The sequence below is a fragment of the Epinephelus lanceolatus genome, chromosome 7, assembly GCF_041903045.1.
Source record: "Epinephelus lanceolatus isolate andai-2023 chromosome 7, ASM4190304v1, whole genome shotgun sequence".
NCBI lineage: Eukaryota > Metazoa > Chordata > Actinopteri > Perciformes > Serranidae > Epinephelus > Epinephelus lanceolatus.
In genome coordinates, this window is record NC_135740.1 from 30961515 (window position 1) to 30988704 (window position 27190).

Genomic DNA, 27190 nt, shown 5'->3' on the forward strand with positions numbered 1-27190 from the left:
GTTTCACCAGAAATCTACTCTGCACTTTTTTAGACCACACCAGACAATGTGCACATTCTACATCACTGAATCAACATGGCTACAGTTTGAGCAACAACTCGATTTCACACCCTCTTTTTATTTAATCTGTCTACAATTGCTGCTGCTGCGTGCTGCACAGAGCACTACACTTATAGAAAAGATTTCCATCCAATTTTGGTCAATTTTTTACATAGTTATATGCAAAAGACTAAAGCTTGTGATTGTTTCATCAGTTTGGCATTCAGAATTGATTTTGTTGATGTAATGTCTGACGTAACTTGCAGTTGGGGCCCAAGACAGGCAACTTAGAACAGATCACTGCAGAGATACCAAATAAATATCTGTGTACTTTCGGCTCCGTCACTGAGCTATTATTATATTTGGATCAATTGGCCTTGCACTCTGTTTGTATTTATCACCTGCTGTGCATCAGCACATGACCCAGTGAGTGAATGGCCCTGTTGTCTTTGAGTAGGTATGAGTTTGCATTTGCCCTAACTTTTTCATCATACTGTGTGCCCACCCTGATTTGGATTGTAAATGAGGCCTTCGCGTCTCAGAGGATGAACTCATACCGTAGATGCTGTTTAATTTGTGTCTCACTCAGAGGACACAGAGGCTGATGAGGAGGCAGAGAGAGGGGGGCTGGACGGTATTGTCAGGTAGGCTCCTCTTTCAATACAAAGTCAACAAGTCTTAGCCTGTAATTAGATCATTATGCTTGGGCAAGATGACGGAGGCGTTGCAAGAGAAGGGCATGACGAGAGGAGGAGGTGGGGTGGAGTTTATTACTACAGTCCTAGCATGCCGAGATATGTAAAAATTGAGGATTTATCTAGTTTCATGTTACAGACACATGCTTCCAATAGAATAGACCTAAAGCCAAGTTTGTATAGTTCGATACAAACTGTTTTTCTACGCCTTGAATTGAACAAAACACACAAGCCAGATTCAGTTTCACATGGACAGGTACAAACTGTTCTTTATCACAAGAAGGATCAAAAGTATTTCTTTCTTTGTGTTCATGTCGTCCTATCTTTTGGCAGCACTAATGCAAACATAATGCATTGGCAAAGTATTAATATACTGATTGTAAGTTGGTGGCATAAAGAAGCTTTTAAACTTGGATGTTATACGGCCTGGTTGCCAGAAGAAAATGGTGGCATTGTATGTTTCTGCAAACCATGGATATGTTACATTTGTGAGTTTCATACGAATTGTATCAACGTTTCTAAAGTGATGGAGTACATGAGCTAACATTGTCAAGGGTAGGTGGAGGGAATGGGGGTTGAGTGAGCCATCGCTGTGTTTCCAGCAGCTTTTTAGCCACCAAACGTGGGTGTTTTTAGTGACTCGTTGTGTTTCTACCAGTGATAGTGCCACAAAAAGTGGTTGTTTTTTATCAAGACATTGCTGCATTTCCAGCCAGGATGGTGCCACGAAAAGCGACTGTTTTTACCTGAGACATTGCTGTGTTTCCATCTGGGAGAGGGAATCAAAAGCAGCTGTTTTTTACCGAGACATTGCTGACTTTCTTGCCAGCACAGTGCCATCAAAAGCGGGTATTTTAAGCCAAAACATGAGCTTTTCCTAAGAATAACCAAGTTGTTTTTGTGCCTAAACCTAACCATGTTAACCACAGCGTTGTTTAAACTAAAGAAACATAAAACTTTAACATATTCGCTACATTATGCCAAAGACATTTAATGTATCTGTTGTTTACAAAAACTTACAACGCCAGTATTTCTTGGAGATTGGGTTGAAGTTATTACAGAGAAAAGTGTCTGTTCATAGTGTCTAGTGACGAGACTGATTTCTTTCTCTTTATGTTAATAACTTTCAGCTCTTTCACTTCTGTCTACCAGGTCTCTTACTTTTACCACAACCCCTGGTTAACTGCCCATTTATTGAGGGGGATGCCGAAAACCAGTGGACTCAAACTGAAACTTGTAGACACATAGGCCTTGTTTACCCACTGTCATTATCTTTAAATAAACCTGGCTGGAAAATGTTAACATGTGAAAGCCAAGTCAGGGCTCCTATCCTGTTTCAGTGGTTTGTTTGGCTGTTTTTATATCGCTCGAGGATCAATTTGCATCATGCATCATGTCAGTTTCTCCATTTCTTCTGTGCCATTTAAATTTCCGTAGCACTCTCTTTTTCTGGAGTGGATGGAGGCTTAAAGTTTGAAGAAGTGGGCTTGTGACGGGAAGTTTGAACTCCTCTGACCAGCTGGAAAAAACTGGGTGGGGAAAGTTAATGTGTAACACTCTCCTCTGCCCTAACGGCTGCTGTCAAGGTGCCTCTGAGCAAGGCACACACACTGTGCGTCTCCAGCTGCTCTACACTCGGCAGGTCAAAGCCGGTGGTGTATCGGTGTTAATGTGTTGCAGGTACGCGCAGGAAACCCTCCCTTGATAAATAAAGTGAAATCGATTGAGCAACTGTCTCCCCGTGTTGCAACTCTCACACTCAGAGCGTGCTGGGACTGGCAGCCCGCTGTTCTGAAGAACACAACGAACCAGAGCTGTGATCATCACATCTGAACACAGAGCCCAGAGAAAGCTCAGTGTTTCTCTATCCAGACAGATTTGATTTCAGCCCTGAAAATCGTGATTTGCAACAGGGAAGCAGCGATGTTGGTTTTTATTCCTCTTGTTGTCTCATATTTCGTGAGAACAAGAAAGGATGTGATGTGATGTAATGCTGGACTTTTCAGTGATGATGAACACCTTCATGCTCCAGAATGTTCAAAGGTTGGCATAGGTCTGTCAGAGATTTTTATTTTTGCTTTTGTGGTTGATGTATGGTGAAGAGACAAGACTCTGAGTGCACTCCATGTCACGTAACTACAAAGTTTCACATGTCACTTTTGATGATGGGCCTCATTTGCCAAAATTTTCACTCTAATTTATCACATTAAAACCAGCTTAAATCCACTGGACACTGTAAAAGATGTGAACTCTCTCCCCTTACTTGTACGAGACTCATAACACCCACCTGGCAGGAATGGGTGAAAGACAAGAACGCCATGTTTTCAGACACACAGAGAAAGAGTGTGTGTGTGTGTGCATGTGTGTAAGAGAGAGAGAGAGATGATATGCAGAATATCAGGTCACACCTTTTGATAACACTCCTGGTTATGTAACGTACCATGCCGGTCAGGGCACAGATTCTGTGCAAGTAAAAGCAACTTTCCTCTGAACGTGGCTGTAAATAGGTTAGCGTACTGCAGAGTCGAGTAGCTTACTGTAGTGGAAAGTAACTAAGTGCATTAACTCAACTACTGTACTTAAGTACAGCTTTTAAGTTACTCCACCACATTTTTAGAGGGAATGTTCACCTTTTACTTCACCTTTTTGAAAGCTATAGTTAAAGTTTCTTCTTAGATTAAGAGTCTTCACACAAAACCAATAATGACATTATAAAATTTGCACTTTTACAGGATCAACGACCAAACCGTGTCAAAAACAAGTCATAATGCGCTCTTCATCAAATGTAATGCCATTTTAACGACAGAGTATTATATGTTAAATTTAAATTTACAGAAATAATGACTGCTTAACTTTTTTTGTTATAGCAAGTTTGTTAAAAAGTTACTTGGTTGTTAAGCTAACATTAGCTAAGCATTAGTACGCTAACTATATTAATAGTCTACTTGACGTTCTTTGTGCAGCTTCAAATATTGAAGGAAGCTGGAAAATGGTGCCTCTCAGTATGTATTTTTTGACCTGCATGTTTTTCATGCTGCAGTTTGTTTTCTGTTGACCACCAGGCAACTTTTGTATACAAAGAAAATTATCTTTGGTGTCGTTTTTTTCCAGCTGGTGCTCAGAATTGTAACATTAGTTCATGTTCCTCTCCCGCATCTTGATTGGATGCTGTCAGATTGGTTCAAACAAAGTGCTGGAAATAAAAAGCATTAACATTAGTTGATTCAAGAAATGAAGTCAAATGAATTGATTCATGGCACACTTTAAATAAACGTTTTAATCTTTAGTCAAGAGGCAAGTACGTTTTGAATTGTCAAGTTGAGTCTAAAGTCTTAGACTTTGACTTGAGTCTGACTTGAGTTCAAGTCATGTGACTGAAGTCCACACCTCTGCCTGTTAGTTTTGCTCTCGTAAAGGATCTGAGTACTTCTTTCACCATTGATAATGCTGGATTTACAATTGAAAGTGGATGCAAAGTGCTTCCTGTGAATTTCAGAATTAAAAGTTGTTTTTTGTCAGTAGATAGTGTGATGATCAGGTTATGATGATGCCATCAGACAGCAGGGTAAGAAGCCGTTTTATGAGCTACTAGAATTTAACTTAACTTACTAATACTGTAATATTTAAATTGTATTTTTGGAAATGACTTCCCTTTCAGTACCCTGCAGTTCATATAACTAACTTTAAAGTTTTTTAATACACTCCACTATTTTCTGTAGTTAGCTGCTTTACTATGGAAATCGTGGTAGTGCATATATCTTGATTAACGTCTATCTGTTGTAGTACTTGTGTGGGTGGAGGCAGGTTTGAGGTGTAAGTTTATTTTGTGCCAGATAAACGCAGCATGTAAACCTCATAAAAATTTCCATTACAGCTTTCTGTTGGCTCTGTTGTTGTTTGAAGCACGGATATTTGTGACTGTATGGTAATTGTAAATACGGGAATTTGATACAGCTAGCTGACTACTATAAATTGCTAGCACTGCACTATATAATGCGGTGGCCTGAGACGTATTTACATTGCACTGTTTTTCTTTCCAATTATGTTGGTTCCACCCTGCTTGAGGTAACATGCCTGAAAAAAAGGCTGTGAGATGCATTTGAACATAAAACTGACATCCTCAGTGAAATACGTTTTAGCTGGTGTCCGTTGCCAACTCGCTCACACTCCCTCATGCTAATTTAAACAGCATGCTGCTTTAATGCAGTATCACTTGGTACAAAGAGGCATTCTGACCCAGGCACAGAGGGAAATCGATTTCCCACATGGTTTTCAGAGGCTTTGGTCCCAGACACCCAGCTGCAGTGGTGTCTGTGTCTGCAAGCCTCAGCAGCAGGCTGCTATATGGAAAACTGGCCATGCCCATAATGACTCCAGCACTCAAGTGATCTGCTGAACTCCTGTCTGAGTGGAAAGGTCTTAGTTATGGAGGCTGAAGTTAAAGTTCATTTGTTTCCTAATTTATTTATGTTTGTCTTGAAACCTCTCCTCCTTTTTCCTTGATGCTTTGCTGTCATACTGTTTGAATGTCACTTTTTCCCTCTCATCACCTTCTCCTGCATGTTCATGTAATGCTCTCTAACCATGAACGAGAACACTGTGGTGAAAGCTCGGGCATTTAATTTAGCTCAAATTGAGCCTCACAGAGCCACATTTACAAGCATGAAGGTGCCTTTTTTGTGAAAATTTGTCATGCGGTTGGTGTGGTGGAAACGATGTGTGAAAAACAAGAGGCCGAACCTCAGGTTTGACAGACGAATGCCACGAACACGTCAGTTCACACTCATAGGGCTGCATGCAAAAAATGACAGATTTTAGGGACAGTAACTTTCCAGTGACATTTTCATTTCTCCTTAAATTTGCCCATCAAGCATCTCCCAGTTGAAACTGTAAATTCTTACATTTTAGCTTAATGGCTGCTCAGTAGTGCTGCCTCATTCACATCAAATCGAACAGTTTACTTTTACTTAACGCTATTGTTTGACATTTTGTGAAATATGCTTATTCACTTTCTTGCTAAGAGTTGGACGAGAGGATTGATACCCATTTCACATCTGTCCGTTAAATATGAAGCTACAGGCAGCAGCTAGTTAGCTTAGCATAAAGACTGGAAAGAGTGGGAAACATGTTGACTGGTTTGTCCAGGGTAATGAAATCCACCTACTAGAACTTCCAAAGTTCACCAAATAACACATGATATCTTGTTTGTTCAATTCACGCAATAACCAGAAGATATAAAAAGGAAACTCTGTGATTTTATAGATTGTTATTTGCTGCATTTTTTTTCTTGGCTTGGCACAGATTAAACAAACAGGATAAAGCCTAATGTGTTAATTAGTGAGATTGAAATGTTCTGGCTGGCAGATTTTGCACCTTTGGATCATAGAGTGTATTAAAATGATGGATGTAGCTACCGTGACATCGCCATTTTGGGGGTTTTTTTGGAGCCAGAAGTGACCATATTTGGACGAAAGCCCAAGGACACTATCGGCATACAGACAAAAATCAACCCTTCTGTAGCTGTGTTGAATAGGGAAATTAGCCTCAGAGACCAAAGCCATTTTTTTGTACTCGCCTGTAAACAGCAGTTTTTGACACTTCTGCTTTGGCTTCAGTTTTCAGCCCTGGACAGAGTCTTTATGCTAAGCTAACTGTCTCCTTCCTCTAGCTTCTTATCTACCAGGCATATCACAGTGGTATTGATTGTGCCATCTAATTCTCGGCATGAAAGCGAAGAAGCCTATTTCCCAAAATGTTAAACTATTCTTTTCATGGCAGTCGACTGCTTGTCACCAGTGCAGCTCCATTTACATCACATTAACACAACCTCATAACTGTATCTGAAAATTTATAATAGTGCGAGTGGTGTTTAAACAACTTAATCTTCCAGTTTCTCAGTGAGTCACAGTATCTCTGCTTGAACAAATATCTTTAACTTATTTCACAATTCATTTCTTTGATTCATTTAGTAAGAGCAGTGCAGGCAGAAGCAGTTTTAAAATCCACTCAGTCGTCTGTTTATGCTCGTCATGCTTTGTCTTCCACATGCGTCCTTGCAAACACTGCAAACACACCGGGCTGAGCTGAGTGAGGCCCACCTTCTCACTCTTTCTTGTACCACACAGCCTACTTTACAAGCCCTCTCCCTCTGCTTGTTCCTAAGCAACAGCCACTCCTTGTTTACCTTTGCGTTTTTGCATTGTGATTCTCGTCAGAACAACATAACCCCAGCCCCTCGGGAGGCTGATTGTCAGGCCTCTTTATTCAAAGTAGTGCCGAGGCAGAGGTTAGTGTGTACATAAGTAGTCAATGTATGTATCCTGAGAAAGAAGTAGATACAGAGCCAGTTTTATTAAACCCATATCTGCTTGCACTCCCAGCACATAATTATTACAAGTCTTTAATATGGTTAAACAATAACAGCATGTAAATATTTTCTTATATAACACGATTGAGCACGTCTCTCGCTTGAGCCAGGCACTTTATTGTCCTCATCTCCTGCACCCATGCTGCACCTTCCTCATCACCTGACTGTCATAAATGAACGTATTTCATAAAGCCTTCTCAAATATTGACCTGGCTGTCCTTCTGCTTCCTGTACAAGCTCAGATACTTCTCCAAAGACGGGAAACGAGCCTCTGATTGATGTTTGCAACAGCTGATATACATGATCTAAATGACAATGGCTGGGATTAGTTCAGTAATCCTGACTTTTACATGATTAGTAACAGTTCAGACACAGTTACAGAGAACATGTCAAGAAGTTAACCGACGATGATGTAGTACCTAAAGCATGCAATCCAAACATGACCTCACGAGTAGTAGTTTAGGCTTGTTAGTTCAGTCACATGGCTTAACAGTTTTTGTCCCTATTTGAAGTATGCAGCTGAGATCATGACTCAGCACCGCGGTCCTGAGATCCAGCAGCGTGGCAGACGTTCACTGGCTCCAAGATTACATCGAAACATTGGCCAGTGATACCTAATACCACACTGACCTAGTATCCAATTGTGTGAAATCAGATAAGCTCTCTTGAAGGGGGCTAAGCTGTCTCAGTGTGAGTGGTCCTATCTGCGAGGCTTTACGAGGGATCAGATGAGAAGAGCTGATTTAGGCGTTATTAGCTTCTAAACTGAAGCTTGATCTGCGGGAATCTTAAAAACGGCTTTGCTCAAGCTTTCATGGTGTTTTAGCCATTCACACAGAGGACATGTTATCATACATAATAGATAGATATTCTCCAGTGTGACATACTGTAAGCTGACAAAATTGAGAGTGGATTTAAAGGAATAATTCAACATTTTTGGAAAAAAGCCTTATTTGTTTTGTTGGAGACAGTTGATGCCCTGACGCACCAAGCCAACAGTCGGCTGTCAGTCGTCATCAGGGAGCATCTGTCACCCTAGTTTTTGTGGTGTGTCCCGCATCATTGACTCTAGTCAGCCCTTGTCATCCGTTTTTTGACAGATTCAGCGTATGGAATAGGTGTTAGAGAAGGCGGAAAGGTGTTGGAGAGAGAAATCACCCTAAATGGTAGTTCAGCTCTGTGTACAAGAAGAGAAATGGAAGTGAAGAAAGCAAACTAATGGCTAAAGTAAAGATACCGTGAGATTGAGACAAACTTGTTATATTAAGTAAGATGATTTTTAGCCATTGAGCTCTTCAGCAGAAACTGTTCATAATTGTTTGTGTTGATCACTACTGCACAGTGAATATAATTTGTCCTTTTAACATTGGGTTGTGTTTTAAATGTGCTAACTGGCATCTTGAATCCATCCTCTTGGTCTTCCGGTCTTCCTTTTTGAATATAGACTATCACTGCCTTCTGCTAGCGAGAGTTATTTCTGCTCACGAAGGCGCAGAAGGTACATGCTAGGTGGCCATCGGCTGTAGCCTGTGTGGTGTGTTCAGGTGCAACTTTTTGCCCAAGACACAGGCTATCTGAGGCGACGCAACAGTTGGCCTTCGTCGCCACTAGTTCCTTGATGTTGGTTTGATCTGTCTGAGCTTAACTTAGCATAAAGACTAGAAACAAGTGGAGACACCAAGCCTGTCTCTGTCCAACGAGAACAAAATACCAGCACCTTTCAAATCTCACTCGATAATTTGTTATATCTTGTCAGTTTTAAGCCCAGACTAGCTGTTGACAGCTGTTTCCAGTCTTTATGCTAAACTATGCTAACTGGCCACTGGCTCCTTCTACATACCTGCTGTACAGATGTGAGAGTGGTGCAGATTTTATCACCTCCCTCTTGGCAAAAAGCGAGTAAGCGCCCAAAATGTTGGACGATAAGAAGAGCTTGACCCCAAAGTGTTTGACAAGGCAGAGAAAAATGAGATAATTTCATCTCATGTTTGGTTTTATTCCCTCTCTAGGCGTATTGCTGCATGCCTGGCTATGGGTGGACACATTAGCCTGCTTGTGTCCAGACCTGTTTGGTATGCAGCCTCCTCTGCAGCAGCCGGGTCCCCTGTTACCAACCTTGACTCAGACTTGGATCCCTGAGATTTCAGAGCTCCATCTGAACATGTACCTTGTGGCGTGCTGCAAGGCTGGTGTGGAAAGTATCTTGGCAAAGTTCGTACAGTATATAAGCTCCAACTGGAATTTCTCCCTTAGAGAAAATTTGCTGTGTGGGAAGTTACGTAATCTGATGGCTGCTATCAGGGTTAGAATTGGCACCGTGGTTTATAGTTTAAGAAAGCAACAGGAATGTCATCCTTGTTTTTATTCAAGCTTGGTTGAGAGTACCCTGCTGGTATTTTATTGGTATGATGTCCTCTGTTACTCCTTGCAGCTGCCAGTATACCTGTGCTGTGACATGTTAGTATCGGTATGAATGTAAACACATCAGGGATGGGCATGTGAAAACGCAAGTACATTATGCACAGTAGCACTGCTCTAAGGAACACTTATGCATTTGAATTTAGCTTTGGTTATTATTTTTTAGGAGGGTTTGTATATGATTGTTTTATTTTTTCTTTTACAGATGTTCTGTGCAGTAGCCTCCCGTTCATGTCTAATGCCTGTGGGAGGTTTGCTTACTGTATAAAAAGGGGAGAATTTAGCTTTTCCAGTCTAGTCATGCATCAAATTGCTCCCACACAGCAGCCAAAACAACAGCAGAGTCAGGATGAAGCATTTCAAATATGTCTGCAAGAAAGGAATCAGCAGGGCAATGTGAGGCAACTCACACACAAGCACAGACTTGCATGTTTTTATCCCTTACATTTTGTGTCTTTTTACTTGGAATCATTACGAATCATTATCTGAAATTACGTAATCAAGCTGAGACACAAGTGAATCTGTAGGGAGCGATATATCTGCTTCCACCTGGCACGTTTATGTTGTTTATGATGTCATTTTAGATCTCCAGAACTTAACAAATTTTCTGTCTTCTGTCTTTTTGGGGCAGATGGTAAAAGAGTTATGTAGACGTGGTCGTGGCGTGATCAACATTTCCTGCAACACAGTGTTCTTGACAAGAGCACCTGAACAGTGTCATATACTGCAGCCCTGTCTCATGGAAATACTTGAAATGGACACGATGTCCTAACAACACTTTAATGGTGGATTCCACAAACTGTGTAAAAATTAAGTGTCAGCAATACGAAAATGATGCCAGTGCAAAGCCAGTGAGGATCTTTTGTTGTTGGGATGGGTCAAACAAACATGGACTTTCAACCAGGGGACTGCTGTGTCCTGTGTGAAACCATAACTCCCGCCCCGTAACGTAGTTATTTTAACTGAAACCACAATCGTTTCCTTAACTTAACTAAGTACTTTTGTGTTCTCTAAACCTAACTAAGTGTTGTGTTTTCATGTTTTAAGGCATTTTGTACCCACCACCATAATGTGTGAAGAATTTCACATATTTCTGTGAGACTGTGTTTGACATTGTTGCTGCTTGACCTCATGACAGTATGTGTCAACCCAAACGTAGGTTGTTATTTGACCAGAAAAGAAACAGATCTATAAGAAACAATGGATGCTTGACATTTTTTAAGTGCTTTTCTCTACATGTATTTCAGCACCAAGTCTGACTGCAGCCTGCAGAGACCAAAATAGAAAGAATACTGATCTGCACACAAACTCAATAATAAGGACTGTTTGACTAAGCTTCTTTGTATTCTAAAATATACATTTGCACATCTTATTTTGGGATTTTTAGAGAAGGTGTTGTCATTTAGTGTTAAAGGCCAATGCTTTGGCCTGCGGTGGAGAGGGTTGTGTTCTAATAGCTAGGACAAGTCTGGATCCAGTCCTGGTTGGGCGAATACCAAGATTTGCTTTGCTCTGACACCAACAGATCTCTTACTAAACCTTTAATCACTCCTTGTTCTTTTTTCATTAGCAAAGAGTAATATAGAAACCATTTTGATGCCAGGGTTGTGTGTGGTGTTGCTTTCACCGGTTAAAAGGTAAAACATCACTAGCGGTTGATCATATCAGCTGGAAGAACAGGCTGTCAAAATTTTGTTGCCTTGAGTGTTAATTTTGAAACGATGGCACTTTCCCCTCCTCTGACACACCTTGTCTTCTCGCTCCACATCTTACTAATAATGTCCAGATGCTCTAATAAACCCTTACAGCCTTGTGGACATCACAGCAGCACACAGCACATCAAACTGTGATGTTTGCATGTGCAGATAACTCTTCTAAAAACTTCGCTGCAATTTCCTGTCCTGTTTTCACAACTTCATTGGTCCTTCCTATGTGTGACATGTGGCTGGTTGCCACATAATAGAAATAGGCCACTGGGGGTAATTTTTTGACGAATGGGCCACATCTGTGAAGCTAAAACAAGCTTCTCTGTGGTGAAAAGCTAGTTCTGGATTCATCTGATAAAACAGCAGTAATACAGTCAATATGGAAATTAATGACGCATGCAGCTTTGAAGGATTTGAATGAGTACATTTCCAGGGTTATTTTTTGTTCTTATTAACCAGGAGCAGAAGTTAATGCAGCAGATGGAATTTTTATACATTGTTAATGAATGGCTTGTACGTGCTTTAGGCCAGGGCGGTTGTTCTCTGTGGCTCATAAAAAGTTTGCGGGGTGCTGTAGTTGCACACACTGCAACTCGCGTACTGATATGCGCTCGCAGTCTGACCTATAAGTGAAAACTGTGTGACAGGAACTTTGTAGTTTGTTCTGAGAATTTCTGTAAAACCGACTCATGGGGCCCAGTGAGGGATGTGTGTGTGCATGTGCGTGTGTGGGGATGGGTGGGGGGTTAGTAATGCTGTCTGTGTTTGTACACCTTGTGTCAGCATTGTGGGGAAGACATGTCTGCAATTGGTAGGTGTGGCTTCGAGAGCACTATTGTGATCCTTTTTAATTCACCATCAGTGTCATTAAACAACTTGAGTGTGTAGCAGGCATGAAAATGTCGGTGTCTCATTTGCAGATCATATTTTAGAAATAAATTTTCAGCCTAACATGTTGTGTTTATGGGTTACATCACATCTGTGCTTAAAGTACTGGAGATTTTGACTCTTGCATGCGACTAAAACACTGAAATTCATTGTGAACGTACCAGACTTTGTTATTATTTAAAAACAGTCCAAAGAAAGTCGATTATTTTTATCTTCTTTACGTCAGTCGTAGACATAGTTACTATATTATTCATGTAGGAAATGCTACCTATGTCACAAGCCTCACATCTACGAGAGCAATAGCATGTTGTTTGAGAAGGAAGGAGGGGGAGTTGAGAACTTTCCGCTCTTACACAGAGGAAGACATTTTCTTCTGAGTGTGGTTTAACAGACAGGAAGCAGCAGAAACCAACTGTTCAGTGATGCTGTTCCTGTGAGTGCAAGATTCACAGGTCAGTTTGTGGGTGTTTTTTTTTTTTCTTTTTCTTTTTTTTTTGTGTGTGTGTGTGTGTTCTACCCGCTTTTAAAATATGTCCCTGCTATTTATGGCTGCCATTATTTCTCTTGTATGCCCTGAAACAAGCAAGTCCAGTACACTGTGCTGTGATAAAGGGCATGTTAGTTGAGTATATATGGGACAGAGAACAGCTTGCAACGTCTCAGCAGGAAACATGCCTCGTACATATTTGCATGAAAATTGACCAAAAAAGAAGTGGAATTTGGTCTTTGGAGACCTTTGTAAAATTTTTGTCACTGGGGACGTTACTGAGCTTTCATCCCTGCCCTACAGACCATAATATTCTACTAACGCCAAAGCCAAATGTGATAGTGTAGGCCTATTAGTTGGCACAAACAACTGTTGTCACAGGAAGGCATGGGTCCTTCTCCTGGAGCCTCCAGCCCAGAGTGGAAAAGTACAAGGTTCACAGGAGATGAGATTAAATTCCATTCTCCTTCTGAAAGCCGGGGCTCGAGGTGACGTTTTTCTTTCAGTCTTCACTTGGCCCTGGCACAGCAGAGGCCAAATGCCTCCCACTTTTAAGACAGACACGGTGCCAGAGCTGCTGGCTCCGACGCAGTGCCCTCTCGCTTGTGTTTCTGCTGCCTTGTGTTCTGCAGCTGCGTGCTATTAGCCAGTGTCTCTGTGCGGGCCTCTGTGCCCGTCTCTGCAATTTTATCGCCACACGCATGGTGTGGCCTCAGGATTGCAGTGAAAGCACTCCTTTATTTAGCTCAATAAAGTGGAGTTTGGAACATGGTGAGACATGCTGCATTGTGCAACACTGTGTGGTGAGTAAAATGTAGAATGCAAAGTAAAATACTGTATTCAAAACAGTTTTTACAGAGCTGACATAGTGTGTGTAGCACCTCTGTGTGTTTTTTGTCTGGCATTGATGCAACTCCTTAATTACCGTCTACCCACTCTTGCTCTGACAAACATGTTTCCAGCACTTTGACCTTCTCCTGCTATAATTCAACCACCACTTTACCTGCTTTCTTGTTGTCTTGAAATAGGATAGATGAATATACATAAGCTGACATTACTTACTTTTCTCATTATTTCCCTTAACTAAGCCATGTTTTTACCTTGCCACAACTATTTTTCCTGGCGCTAAATGTGTTATTGTCACATAGTTGTGCGCAGTTCAATGACATCTGTACCATAACATGCCCAAAAAGGAATTGCTGTCCAGAAATGATGACCAGGATCCTCTGATGCCCATATGAGCTATCACAGGGCTCCAGGAATGAGCTCGAGCCTCATATCACTGAGTCATTTCCTTTACAGGAACCCAGAGGATCCTGCAAAAACAGCATGTCTGTGCTGACAACCATTCAATAACATGGTAGTGGTAAGCCCACGCATTTTCTGCCATCTTGCACACCGGTGTTTCTCCGCACAGCTGAGTCGGGAAAACTAAAGCATTGCAGGACTCATTTAAGGTTTTCTGTTAGTACTAAAATGTGTCTCTCAGCACTGCGTGATTCAGAGCAAAATCACTGCTTCTGTCAGTTTTTAAGCCTTTGCAGGTGTTTAGTGAGTGCAGAGAGGACTCATTTCAAATACCAGGAATACCACCCGCTCTCTCACATCTTCAAGCCCTATGACCGCTGTAGCGCAGCCAATCTAGAACACCCCTGCTATGTCACCTGAAGAAATCTAGATATTTGTAACCTGAGCTGAAAATGGCTGATAAGTAAAGTTTGCCCTGGTCCTTTTCTCGCATCTCGCAATGTTTGCACTCACCACATGCAGGGTGAGTCATTGCATAGTCATTCAATTGGCTTAAATTACCTCCTTTCATGGTCAACAATGAGCTCAGCTGAAGAGACTAAAGCGGGGGAAGTAGGGCCTTCTGGGAATGCTCCATTTGTTCATGAATCCTGACTCTAATTGGTTGTTATTGCGACTGGCAGTCACCATGCTGTAGGGGTGGAGTAGGCCAGTGTTTGCTTCATGCTCCTCCTCAGTCTGCTGCACACCAGCCTGCCATATATAACAGACAGCTGTAATCACCGGAGGAGAGGCGACTGATAAAAAGATCAGGTCACCATGGTTGCAGAGAAGGGCCATGATGGAGCCATACTATCATTTAGTCATATTGGTGATTATCTTTGGGGCTACTGACATGTGTTGACCTAGGGTTCAAATAATAATTGAATTAAGCAAATATTAACGAAAGCAATCATTTTATTTATTTTATAAGATATTAAAGTAATCCTCAAATTGCTCAGGCTGTTTACAGATTTTTGTTTGATAAGCTTCTTAAAGGTCCAGTGTGTAGGATTTAGGGGGATGTATTGGCAGGAATGGAATATAATACTCATTACTTTGTTTTCATTAGTGTATAATTACCTGCCTGTGTAATGCCAAATGAGTCATAACCACAGCTTTCGCTCAGCTTTATTGAGCATTTTAGCATCTTTCAGCTCATTGCTTTGGATTTACACCATTGCAGTTCTGGTTCACTTATACAGCTTTCATCAGAATTCTCTCCAGATGCAGCAGGCAGCTGTTTTCAACAAAAAATGTTCCAAAAAATGACTGTATGCTACCTGTTCAGCACCAAACAGATGACATAGATAGCTAGCGACTAGCCGGTGAACATAGTAGAGCATTTAGGAGCTAAAGAGGCAGATATTTTAGAGCTGAAATAAGAGTAAACATGACGTGAATTCATCAGGTGGACAAAAACATGACTTTAAATCAGGGAAATAGCCAACTGTAGGCTAGCCATAAAACGTCTTAGGATGATAACATGTCAATAGGTTGACAGGTTCTCGAGCTCCCTCGAGAACTTCATACCTTCAAGGGCTATTTTTCTTTTGCTCTATTTGCACCACTAATAGGAAGGCTGGCTGGCAGTTGGTGTAGCAACGACCCTTTTGTGTTGACGAGTCAAAATCATCGTCTTGCATCGTGTTTACAGTCACATATACTCAGCATAACCTGGTCTTCACTGTCAGTCCATTTGTTCACGTATTTCTTCAAAGTTTGTAGTTAAAAGCTGTTGTTTGGTGTTTTGTGTTGTCTGTTGTCTACATGGCTATGGTGTTTTTTAAGATGGTGGTTGCTGGTGCTGCATTGGCTGTGGTCGACCAGTCACCATACACTTGCATCACTCATGGTTCCTCTTGTGCTGTGAGAGTATCTACTCTGAAATAGCTTAAAAAAGTCCCTCAAAACAGCGCTCTAACAACTATGATCGTTCCTTGTTCTTGTGGTGCAGACACAGCTAAAAGGGGGGTTCTTGAAACTATGAAAAAGCTCCAGTCCGAAAATGCCTAATATTGTGTTCCAAGTGGCCAAAATTCAGTTGGTGCTGTTTTGAAACTGGTTATGAAGATAGTTGTTTATACATGATTACTTCCTAAATGACAAATAGTTTCAGCACAAAGTGTGTGATTAGCAGTTGTGCCTTCATTGAGATTTTAAAAGTGGAGAGCAATAGGAATAAGAAGGGGGTGGGGGGCTGACATGCATCACGTGTTTGGCTTGATTTAAACCCAGGACACCACTGTTACACATTTCATGCCGCAGATCTCAGGATGCCGCCTGGTAACCACACTAAAATACTCAAGTCTGTCAAAAGAACGCCCCACCCATGAGTCACAGGCAGTCTATTTGCTCTGTGGACTATTATGCATTGACTAACATCCCAGTAAAATCCCTCCCTTTGCTGTTCTCCTCCTCTTCTCCTCTTCATGACGTAGTACGTTCACTTACAACCCTGCCCCTGTGCTGGGACAAGGCAGCTGTTGTCATGTGCTCTGGGATAATGTGCAGGCTGCGTCTGACTAATGGCTGGCTCTCTTGTATCCCTGTCTGCTGTTAGCACGATGCCAACTGGGCCATTCAGATCAATGAAGCACTGATAGGAGGGGTATGGAAAATACACACATGCAAACACTGACACAGCCTGATGCATTATAGTGCGAATGCAGCAAGTCAATTAGACACAAATACAAAACACAGGAAAGAGGATTTACTGTTTACATCTATCCTGACTCCTGTGATCTCCCACAGTTTGTTTCCTGTCATCTGATTTGTCCATAGTTTAATAAAAGTCGTGTCCATGGGATCATAAGCTGAAGTTTTTGCCCTAACAGCTCCATAAATATCCTTAAAAGTAACACAAACTGTGACAACAACAAAAGAAGAACAAAGATGCTCTGTTACAGAGGACACACGTTGTTTTAGCTCCCTATATGTGGGAGAAGGCAGCGAGGCTGGGCAGGGCAATATCAGAGTGATCCCATATGATACAGGCCGCTGCACTCCTCCCTCATCTCACATGAGGTGTCCTGCTCTCAGCAGAGGGCAGATAAGGGCATCTGCTGCAAATGTGTGTATGTGGTCCATGTGAAATTACAAATGAAGTCGCTCAGCATGCAGACACGTGTCCATCTGCGTTTTTTTTTAACATGATTTATACATCTTCCTCCATTTGGAAGCCTCATGTGATACATCCCCTCTTTTCCACTCAAGTCTGGTAATGGCTTGTCACACTCTCCCGGCACAAACATGCCAGGAAGACCAGGGCACTGAAGAGCTCCAGACAGATGGCAGCAGCGTCCAGCTTTGGCAGAGGTGGGCATGGACACTGCCCAGCAGAGACAGCAAGAGGGGGGACTGACTGGAATGAAACGCCAGCCTTCAAAAAGATTTAGTATCCCCATCTCTCTCTCTTCTGTTTCCCAAAGCGATGCTTTCCAGACCACGGCCACATGTTACTATTCTGTCTGGATGCTTAGCAGGAAGATAAACTAAATCGTAAAATGTGTTTGGCCCCTGCGCCCCGCGAGCTGCTCAGAAGTTTAGTCTGCTATCACCTCCTCTCCTCCTGTTACCCCCCCCCCTTTTTCAAAACTTCAAAATACAATTGGGCCTGGTATGCGACTTCGTCAGTCACACAGGCATTTCAAAGCAAATGAGCTCCACCCTGCAACAGTGGAAAAAGCAGGGATGGTGCATGTGTGTTGAGGGGGTGTACTAAACACTGCCATCTCTTACTTCTCTACTGCTGCCAGCTCTTTGGTCTCAGGGAAAGAGGAGGGTGGGGGGCTTTTGGCTCAGGGGTGTCCGTTTATTTTTCAGCCCCTCCCAACCTTCAGCCCTGAAACCTGCCTTTGGGCATTGTGTTTTTGGGACACACCTCAGCACATACACACGCTAACAAGCAACTCGACCACCAGTTTCCCTCCCCCGCTGCCTGTGATCACAGTAACTCCCCGAGGGTCAGCACAGAGGGGCTTCCAGAGCATCATCAGACAAGTGATCGCTCGCCTTTGTGTGTGTGTTTCTGTGTAGAGGGAGGGCTTGTTCAGACCCTCTCATGTGATCATAATATCAGCCCCTTGAGTCTTATGATCTAGGGTGGTGTGCTGAGGGGTGTCTTCATTTCAGGGATGGACACAGACATGAAATGAGAGGCATTGGTGTTGAAATAAGGAGGAGTTGTACTCTGAGATCATCCTGACTATACACTTATGTGTTGATGTGCTTGTTTTAGAGCAAAGGAAATTAATCAATTAGCTGATTTGAATTGAAAACTATTGTGATAATTGAGTTAAAAGTCATTTCTCAAGCTGAACATTTGATGGTTCCAGGCACTTAAATGTGAGAATATGCTGCTTTTCTTGGTCTTAAGTTAAAGTAAATTTAATATTTGGGTGTTTGTATTGATGGTCCGACAAAACAAGCCATCTGAAGGTGTCACTTTGTGCTCTGGGATTTTGTGATCATCATTTTCCATTGTTTTCTGATGTTTCATAGACCCAAGGATTACATCAATTGGTAATTTGTTGCAGACCTGCCTTATTTAAAAGATCACTTTAACAACATCCATAATAGTTTCAACTTTTAAGCCTCAGAGCCTGAACTTTTTTGGACGATTGAGGCTGAGCTTTTATATATTTTGGCGTCACATCTCTGATATTTGAATTAAGATGCGTAAAAGCAACTGTACAACATCAAACAGATTTCTATTGCTTGCAGGAATATATTTAAGTAGTCAATAAGCCTGAAACCTTGTGCAAACTTTTTGGAGGGGGGAGAAAAGATGAGTTTTTAGCTTGGTCTTGACTAGTTTTGTGAGTTCACTAGAGGGTTTGTCAGGCAGGGAGGCAGGAGTTAGACAGTGATCTGATTTCTCTGCTGAGATTTGTGGCCTTTTCCAATTTCAGAGCTAAACATAGCCTAGATACGTACAGTATGTCCTGCCTGAAGCTGTGCAGGTCTGTTATTAGTTGAATGGTGAGTTCTCAGGCCTCAGACATACTCTGGGTTTTTATCCTCTCACACAGGCACTCTTCCTCTGCACTGTCCCCGCTCCTCCCTGCCTCTCTTGTCTCTCAGTGAAATTAAACTGATCTAATATGTCTCCTGACCTTAGCCCCTATCTCTTTCTCTCCCTCTGCCAGGTGTAGATGCTCCAGGCGCAGCGGGACCCAGCCTCCGTGTCAGAGAGGGACGAGGCTGCTCCCACCTGGGCCACAGCACTCCTCTGAAACTCGGCCCGTGGTCTCTCTCTCACTAAGCGCCCAGATTAGAGAACAGGACGACGACAGGGAGGCCATTTTGTGAGGTGAAGCTGAGTGTCGGGAGCCAGGAGTAGTCAGGATATTTTAGGCTGCTCCTTGCCCTCTGAACTGAACATGACGACTGCAGTTCAGCCCAGCGAGCTGGTGTTCGAATTCGCCAGCAACGGGATGGACGAAATCAACCAGGTAGGTATCACACTGGAGAAACCACATGTAAAACTTTCTTAATCCATTTGTTTGTTGCTTTTAGGCTTAACTGGGCTTTTAGACTGCATTTTTTTTATTTCACTCATGACTATCTATCGTTTTTCAACCAGATTTTGTTGATAGATGTAAAAGGGCAAATAAAAACTTATGTAAACATCATGGTCACTGGGGTAGGATTAGCTGTAGCTCAGAGCCTGTGATCTTTAACTGTGACAACATGTTGGGGAAGGAGGTAGGCGGAGGGGAGGATGGAGCGGAGAGGAGGTCTGGGAAGAGGAGTGTGGGGCTGCTGGGAGTGCAGACATGGAAAGACTGAAAAACCTGCAGCGAGGTTAGGGTGCGTGGGAGGGAAAGGGTGGGGCTTGGCCATGAATGTGTGTAGTGGCACAAAGGTTACTGTGTGTGCATACTATGTGAACCTGTGTGCCTATGTGTTTTTTCATTGCCCGGTCAGGTTTGCAGTTATCTCATCCCCACAACCGTGTCTGAATCCTGTGGAGCAGGCTTGATTGTAAGTGTGGTCGTATGCATGTTTGTGTGTGCTGGTATCTGTGTGTGTGTGTGCGTGTGTATCTAGAGCGACAAGTTGTCACTGGATCCCTGAATAGCACCGACTCAGGTCTAACCTGATGGACGAGTTACAAGGCTGCTTGGAAGGGATGGGATAAAAGGTCTTGCATTGTTCCAGCGCTACAGTTTTGTTCCTTGCTGCACCCACTCAGCCTGTTATGTAAGCATCATGCCCCTATTTACCAAGTCCTGGAAATACCCCCAAAAGGAACAGCACACTGACACACTAGTGCAGTAGCCATTTTGTATCTGCTGTCTGTTGTAAAGATTTATTTAAGCCACAATAAAGCTGTTTCAGCTGAGTGAAATCTTAGTGTTCTCTAATGATTAGCCACGCTATATTGGTTTTTCAAGCCAATAAGAAGCTCCCTAAGGTGTATCATGTAATAACTGCAGGATAGCTGTAACATATAGCTATAAAACATATAGCACTTTCAAGCCACAGAAACTGACATTTGGATTTTAGGTGAACAACACAGTAGTGTCAGTCATGCTACACAGACTGCTGCACTCTCACATATCATGGTAATAAGGATATATAAAGTGTACAGACAGTTGGACTCATTGTGGTTGGGCAGGTAAAGCAGAAGAGAGCGGGGTGTGGAGGGAACAGCTTGCACAGATGCTGTTGCTTTCAAAGGCAGAATGGGGAACTTAGAAATGCAAATCGTGCCTGATTCGTATCGCCTACCGTTTCCCTACTAGAAACACTCTTCACTTCAACAAAGAGGAAGAGGGCAGTTAAGGCCTTTATGGTGTTCAATATTATTTGTCAGACCGGGTTGCATGTCGGGCGCCGCTTCTCCTGAGAGCCCCACCTTATCAACCTTTAAACAACACTGTCTCTTTCTCCTCCATAGTGATTATCTTTCACATTGCAGAGTGTTTCGTTTACGTGACAATACAAGACCAGTCTGAGGTGTTCCCAGCAAAAAAACCCCATCAAAACAACAGCGGAGACAGCAGCTTCAGATGTCTAATGCTCTGTCAGCAAACTGAGTGGATACTTTGTGCGCTGAATGGGAGGAGGGGAGCTGTTTCAGGAGCTCAGCAGACCAATAGTCAAAATGCCTTTGTCTACACACACACACGCTTGACTCCCACTCAAGGACAGCAAACATCATTTAAGCCCAGACGTGGAGATGTGGTAGCCTCACTGTCTCGCTATCTGATAATGTGTCTACCAAAGACTCTGATTAATGGGAAACATTCAGTGTACGTCAGTGAGACATTGACTGTAGTCAAAGCAAAACTCAGGCTTTTTATTAGCCCCTTGAGGTTTCTCGCTGCTGAGATGTCACTCAGCTGTTTGTTGTTGATCTTCAAAGTTATGATCTGGAGTGTGGAGGCATTTTGCTCCAGACTCACAGACACCTACATTATGTACAGTGTATCAAGTTACAAATAAACAATCCTTTGGTAGTCGCTCCTGGTCCTGCCCGGGAGGCCCAACCTTTCTTAACCGTGTCCAAATAATGAGTCGATCTGTTAGTTTCCTGGTTAAAGTGTAGCCGAAATGGGAGTGTATCCATCGCCCCCTCTTTTCACCCCTAAGGCTCAGAGCCCAGACACCTGGTATGCCCCAGAGGTCCAAAGCAACAATGGACACTTGTGCAAAGAGACAGATAAGCCTTTATTCTTGTTCCTCCTACTGCACCTTTTCTCTACCCTGTTCCCCCTTTAATTAGGTCAGGACTGTACAAATGTCTTCTTAATTGATCTGGTTAAAATTTAAAAAATAATACAAACATACATTCTGTTGAGTGTTTTAAGAGTTTTGTGATACAGTCCAGTCAGCAGTGCAAAAGTTCTAGTTGACAGAGCTTGTTATTTGTGGGGCAGCAGTGTAAGTTACACCCTGATTGTAGGCAGTGTGATATCAAGAAGGTGTTTGTCAGGTTTTGCAAACATTCATCTTTTGTTTGGACACATTTGACCTAATTTCTTTTATTAATCTTTCAACTTCAGAGAATATTTTCAGAGGTTGCACGTCTCTTATCCCTGGTGGACCGAAACAGTCCTGCTAAGATAAATATTTTATCCAAATCTGATAAGTTTCAGTGCGGTCTAGACACATTATATACTTACAGGCCAGAGCAGTTGCATTAGCTGCTTGGCAGTGACATGGTAAAAGAAATTATCAGTTCACTTTTGAAGTGTAGTCTGCTGCCATCTGCTGGTGTTAACCTGAGTTGTTTTGCATCAAAGTACCTGAGGTGACCTTTCCATTTAAAACAAAAGGCAACATGTAGCGTAAAAAGTTAAGTTTTGTTGATGCTTTCCAAATCAGATCCGCCTGTCAGTCTCTTATGATTACACAAATGAGCAGATGTCAAATCCAGAAAGTCATCAAAATAAGAGTTTTAGAGGACTGCATGACTTATTCAAAGGACTGAATTAGTCCCCATGTCCCTCCCATTGACACGAACCAAGCGCCCTGTGAGCACTCTTGACCCAGTCTGTGTTTGAGGAGCTCTCGAGTATTTTGGGCTCCTTAGTTTCAACGGTTTGGCACGAGCTCCAATAATTCCCCTCCGTCCCCCGACTCCTTCCTGCATCAGGCTGAGCCATGCCTGAAATGAGACGGCAAGCTGAGAATTCCCAAAGCACGTTTAGGACATGATGAAAGAGGTGCTCGCCTGCAACTCACGATTGATCCATTAACATTCAATTGGGCTTATATAATTTCTGAGCATAAGATTAACTTCTCAGGAGAAGTAGGCCAAATCAAACAGCTGGTTCCTGTCTTCTTCAGCGGGTCCCTGTGGACCGCTGCAACACCACAGAAATGAGCTCTCCGCCATGCCGTGTGCCTCCACATTAGCTGAAATTGAGTATGAATCTACAGTATTTTTACAAGGCAATAAAAATAAGGAACCAAATCTGGTTATAGCATTAATCTGATGTCATCTGGGGTTTTTAAATTGCATTTATGATGTGTAGTGAAGGAATAAAAGGCGTTTTTATTGCATATACACACAGAGTACGTATGTGCAAAGACCGTCAGACCCCTGCCTCCCTGTGACAGCTCCTGCATCACAACGTCTCACCTTCCTCTGTATGTGTGTGTGTCCTTTCTCTGTTCAGCTGGATGACCCGTCAGTATTCCCAGCAGTCATTGTCGAGCAGGTGCCTGCGGCTGATCTGCTGCAGGTCTACTCAGGCCTGGAGTCCGACGAGGTGACCAACGGCATTATGGTGGACACAACTCTTCATGTCGTGGAGGAGCCCTCTATCTTGGTGGGAGGCGTTGACCTCACAGGTAAAGATGTTTGACTCAACTGTCATTTAAAGGGAACTGTGCTCAGTGAGGTGCATTTAAAATACACTAGTGTTCTCAGATTCACAACTATAACAAATGTAAATCTCGAAGATTTACATAAAGATATATATTCTTATATATATATATACTTTGTACTTTTAAAATTAACCACAATGCTCGATTAAGAAAATGATGATTTGTCCAAAAATCAACCTTAAATGTAGTCAAAAATTATCTTGAAAATACCTTAAAAAGCATTAGATTTAAGTTACTGATACCTGTAGACACCCTGGGTCCATCATTAAAAAGTTTCTAGAAATACGATTGTGATTGATACTAATTATTGGGAAAATAAAGACATGTTTGATTGAAGGTACGTTCACTTGGTACCGCTCCAATCAATTAATTCCAATTAATTGCCAGCATAACCTAGAGAGTCTCAAGACAGGGCACATTAGGTCGCACGAGAATGCAAAAACCTCTTTACTGATAAATTATTGGAGAATTTATTATTTAAAAGACTTATTTTTTACTCATTTTTTGTGAAAAGAGGAATGAGTCAAAAAATACATCTTTCTGAGAAACTTATTTAACATTATTAGTAATTTCTTTGGTAATTACAGACCTTTCCGCCTAATTCTTCTTTACCTTGCAACCACGATGTCTTGATTGTGCCCATGTTCCTCAGCACAAACAAAACTGATCAGGATGTTACCTTAAAACTCATTTAATGCCAGCAGCCATAAAAAAGGAGCCTGGTACTTGTGCTTACCATTCAGCTGTATCAGACAAAGACTCAGACATACAAGTGCCCAAAGCACCACAATATACAAAGCAGTTACCAACAAGGTTTTCTTATTGATTAATTTGTTGTCTGTTGGACAGAAACAACAGTCTCTGGACCAGAGGACAGCATGGAGACGAACGAGGCTGCAGCAGCTCTCCTTAACATGGAGTCTCCAAACAACATTTTGGACGAGAAGCGCATGAGTGAGTCATTTTGCATATTCTACATTTAACTTTGATCAGTGGTCGTATGTTGAGCTTGAGATGCGTCATTAACACTCTATTCATGGTTCGTCTGTGCTTCTATCTATCCTCTTTATGTATAGTTCACACCTATGGCACTCTGCTGGAGCCAGACTTGACGTACGCCCCTCTGAGGCCTGACCAGATGGATAATAGTGCCCTTGACGTGTCCCTCGACGAGGACACTTCATCCATGGATGAGATACCCCAAAAGTGCCCCTTAAAACATCCGAAAAAAACTAAAGGTAACACAGCTGTCCTCCTCCTCCTCGTTAGAACACGGGAATGATCTCTTCTGCTAAAATTTCAGCCTTATAGGTAATTGGATGATTTCACTGTGACCTCTCACCTCATAACACACCACCCCTCAATTTGAATCGCAGTGCGGAAGCCGCGGGCGGTGCGTCCCTGCTCCCCTATCACCACCCCTAACCTGCCACTCAGGAAGAAGAGCAAAGAGGGCAAAGGTAGGCCTCACTAACTTGTCCGCTTCTCTGTAATGAGCCAATAAAAATCAAGGTCTCCCCTCCTCTTGTGTATGCTCTGTTTCCTCCTGTGGAGTGTGCAAACAGCAGTCCTCAACCCCTGCAGTCCGGCGGGGTTGAATCTGGGCGAGTTAATGGATGAGGGGATCTCAGAGTGCTGTGTTTCGCAGGGAAACAGAAGTGATTGCAGGCTGGAGGGCACATTGATGCTCTACCGATAGAAGCAGACTAGTGCTGCTCGATGTGAGCCCTCATTGCACCATACAGTGTGACACAAAGAGGAGGGGGCTGGGGACCGCAGGTTCAGCTGCACACATATACATCACCCTGTCACTGTGTCTGGGATTCAAGTGACTACTGGGAGCGTTGCTGTTTTTAACCACTTCTGGCCAAAGCATCTCACAAATTAGAGTAATCTACTCCCAGGCCTGGTGTAATTGATTTCCTTCCAAGGCACACATGTACACGTACGACTGACACAACAATAGTTATTAGAAAAGAGTTATTTCTCCTGCAACCCTTTAGCCACCTTGTACACACATTTTTATGCAAGACTCTAAATTACTAAATGAATTATAGATGCCTATAGCGCAGCTCGCAGGCCCCACCACGAATGTCTGATGTGCTCGGGTGTTAAAAACATGACTTAATTTAGTCCCCCCCCCCTCCCCCTCAATTTGCAGGCAACACGATCTACCTGTGGGAATTCCTTCTGGCTTTACTGCAGGATAAGAACACCTGTCCCAAATACATCAAGTGGACACAGCGGGAGAAAGGCATCTTTAAGCTGGTGGACTCCAAGGCTGTTTCAAAGCTGTGGGGCAAACACAAAAACAAGCCTGACATGAACTATGAGACCATGGGACGAGCTCTCAGGTAAGGGGAACATACGAATGAGCACCATTTTCTAAAGCTTTGTCAACATGCACATCATCTCCAATGACATGACCCATGTGGGGACCCTGCACCCTACAGTGACGTTTTATGGGGCTGTTAAATTTGAATGACGATTCTGTGATAAACAGCTCTCTATCTCTTTCAGGTACTACTATCAGAGAGGCATCCTGGCCAAAGTGGAAGGGCAGCGGCTCGTTTATCAGTTTAAAGAGATGCCGGCGGATCTGGTGGTGATCGAGGATGAGGACGGCAGCTCTGATGCCAACGTCAGCTATGGGAATCAGAGGTCCACCAACGGGCGGTCTATGGTGCGCGGAGGCTCCAAAGGGCACGGGAGGGCTCATGGTCAACACCACGTCTCGGTGAAGCACATGAAGAAGGAGCCTCACGATGAATATATGTACCAGGAAGCTAACGGAGGACAGGCTGAGCAGCTCCTCCACTCTGTCCATATGTTGCAGAGCAACCAAGGGTCGGCTGCCCACGATCCAGCACAAGCTATGAGGTAGGAGATTTGGCAAGAGGAAGACACACTCTTTAAAAGAGCTGTTTTCCACACCGTGAATTATACACAGGTCTGTTGAGAGGCACTGTCAGCTAAATTAAAAATGAGGTTTCATTTCTCATTTACTTGAAAGTAGCACGGTAGGTGCTAGAGAACATTGATTTCTGATTGTGATCTTTCAAACCAAAGCTAGATGGATGAACTGACCAAGGTGATATCATTATCTTTAATCTGTCATGTTGATATCGGCAAATAGGTAACACAAAATTGCAGGTCAAGGATATGTTGGAGATCATATATCGACTAATTTATACCACTCTCATGTCTGCACGCTGAATATAGTCTCACATTGCCAGACTTATCTCTTGGCCATTCACAATAACAACTTTTGTTGACGATATATTGTCCAAGGAATAGTTGTGCGAAATAATATTAGTGTCATTTAAAGATCATTTTATGCCACATTTATGCCACACCCTTTCAAAGAGCAATGAACTTTTAATTTGACCACAAATTACAGCAAAATGTGGCATATTTGTTTCTGTTCATTCACTGTTAAAATAAATGCTCAGGTGCTGCAGCCAAGTCTTAGAACGTTCAGGAAAATCCTGCTGTTTATTCTGGCATCATGTTGGCTAAGATTGTGATGACACTCTTATGTAAACCAATACACATGTAAACACGAGGGCAATATTGCACGATATATGGACATGACCTTGATCTTCTTTTTGCTGACCTTGATATGTCTATCAGTTAATTATCGTGGCAGGCCTACCTATCCGTTTGTGCCAGTGCTGGAGAAAGATCTGACTGAACCCATTATGATTTCGCACTATGGGAAAACAAAACACTCTGGGATCATTATATAAACTAATCACAATAATTTTGGGTGGCGCTAAGCCAGCTAGCCTGGCTCTGCTGGTTGTATGGCTACCCTTACAGTGACAGAAAGACTCCATAAAGTCACTGTTCCCAGCCAAGACATGGGACGCCACGTGACAAAATCGTATCAGTCAATATATAATCATGTTTTTTGTAACTGTTACATGTCATATCATACATATCCGTAGGTGCATTT

General features: G+C 42.6%; 1 protein-coding gene across 3 annotated transcripts in view; it reads left to right on the forward strand.

The window, feature by feature from the left end:
• elf1 (E74-like ETS transcription factor 1) overlaps positions 1-27190 on the forward strand; it is a 45963-nt gene that overhangs the window by 14061 nt on the left and 4712 nt on the right. For 2 of the 3 annotated variants that reach the window (XM_033633219.2, XM_033633218.2), the window contains exons 2-9: positions 19038-19343; positions 19819-19875; positions 23022-23196; positions 24082-24186; positions 24309-24470; positions 24609-24692; positions 25394-25586; positions 25753-26112. In XM_033633219.2, coding sequence (XP_033489110.1) covers positions 19272-19343; positions 19819-19875; positions 23022-23196; positions 24082-24186; positions 24309-24470; positions 24609-24692; positions 25394-25586; positions 25753-26112 — 1208 coding nt within the window. In that variant the 5' untranslated portion in view covers positions 19038-19271. The remainder of the gene's footprint in view (positions 1-19037; positions 19344-19818; positions 19876-23021; positions 23197-24081; positions 24187-24308; positions 24471-24608; positions 24693-25393; positions 25587-25752; positions 26113-27190) is intronic. The other variant, XM_033633220.2, reaches the window with a different exon arrangement.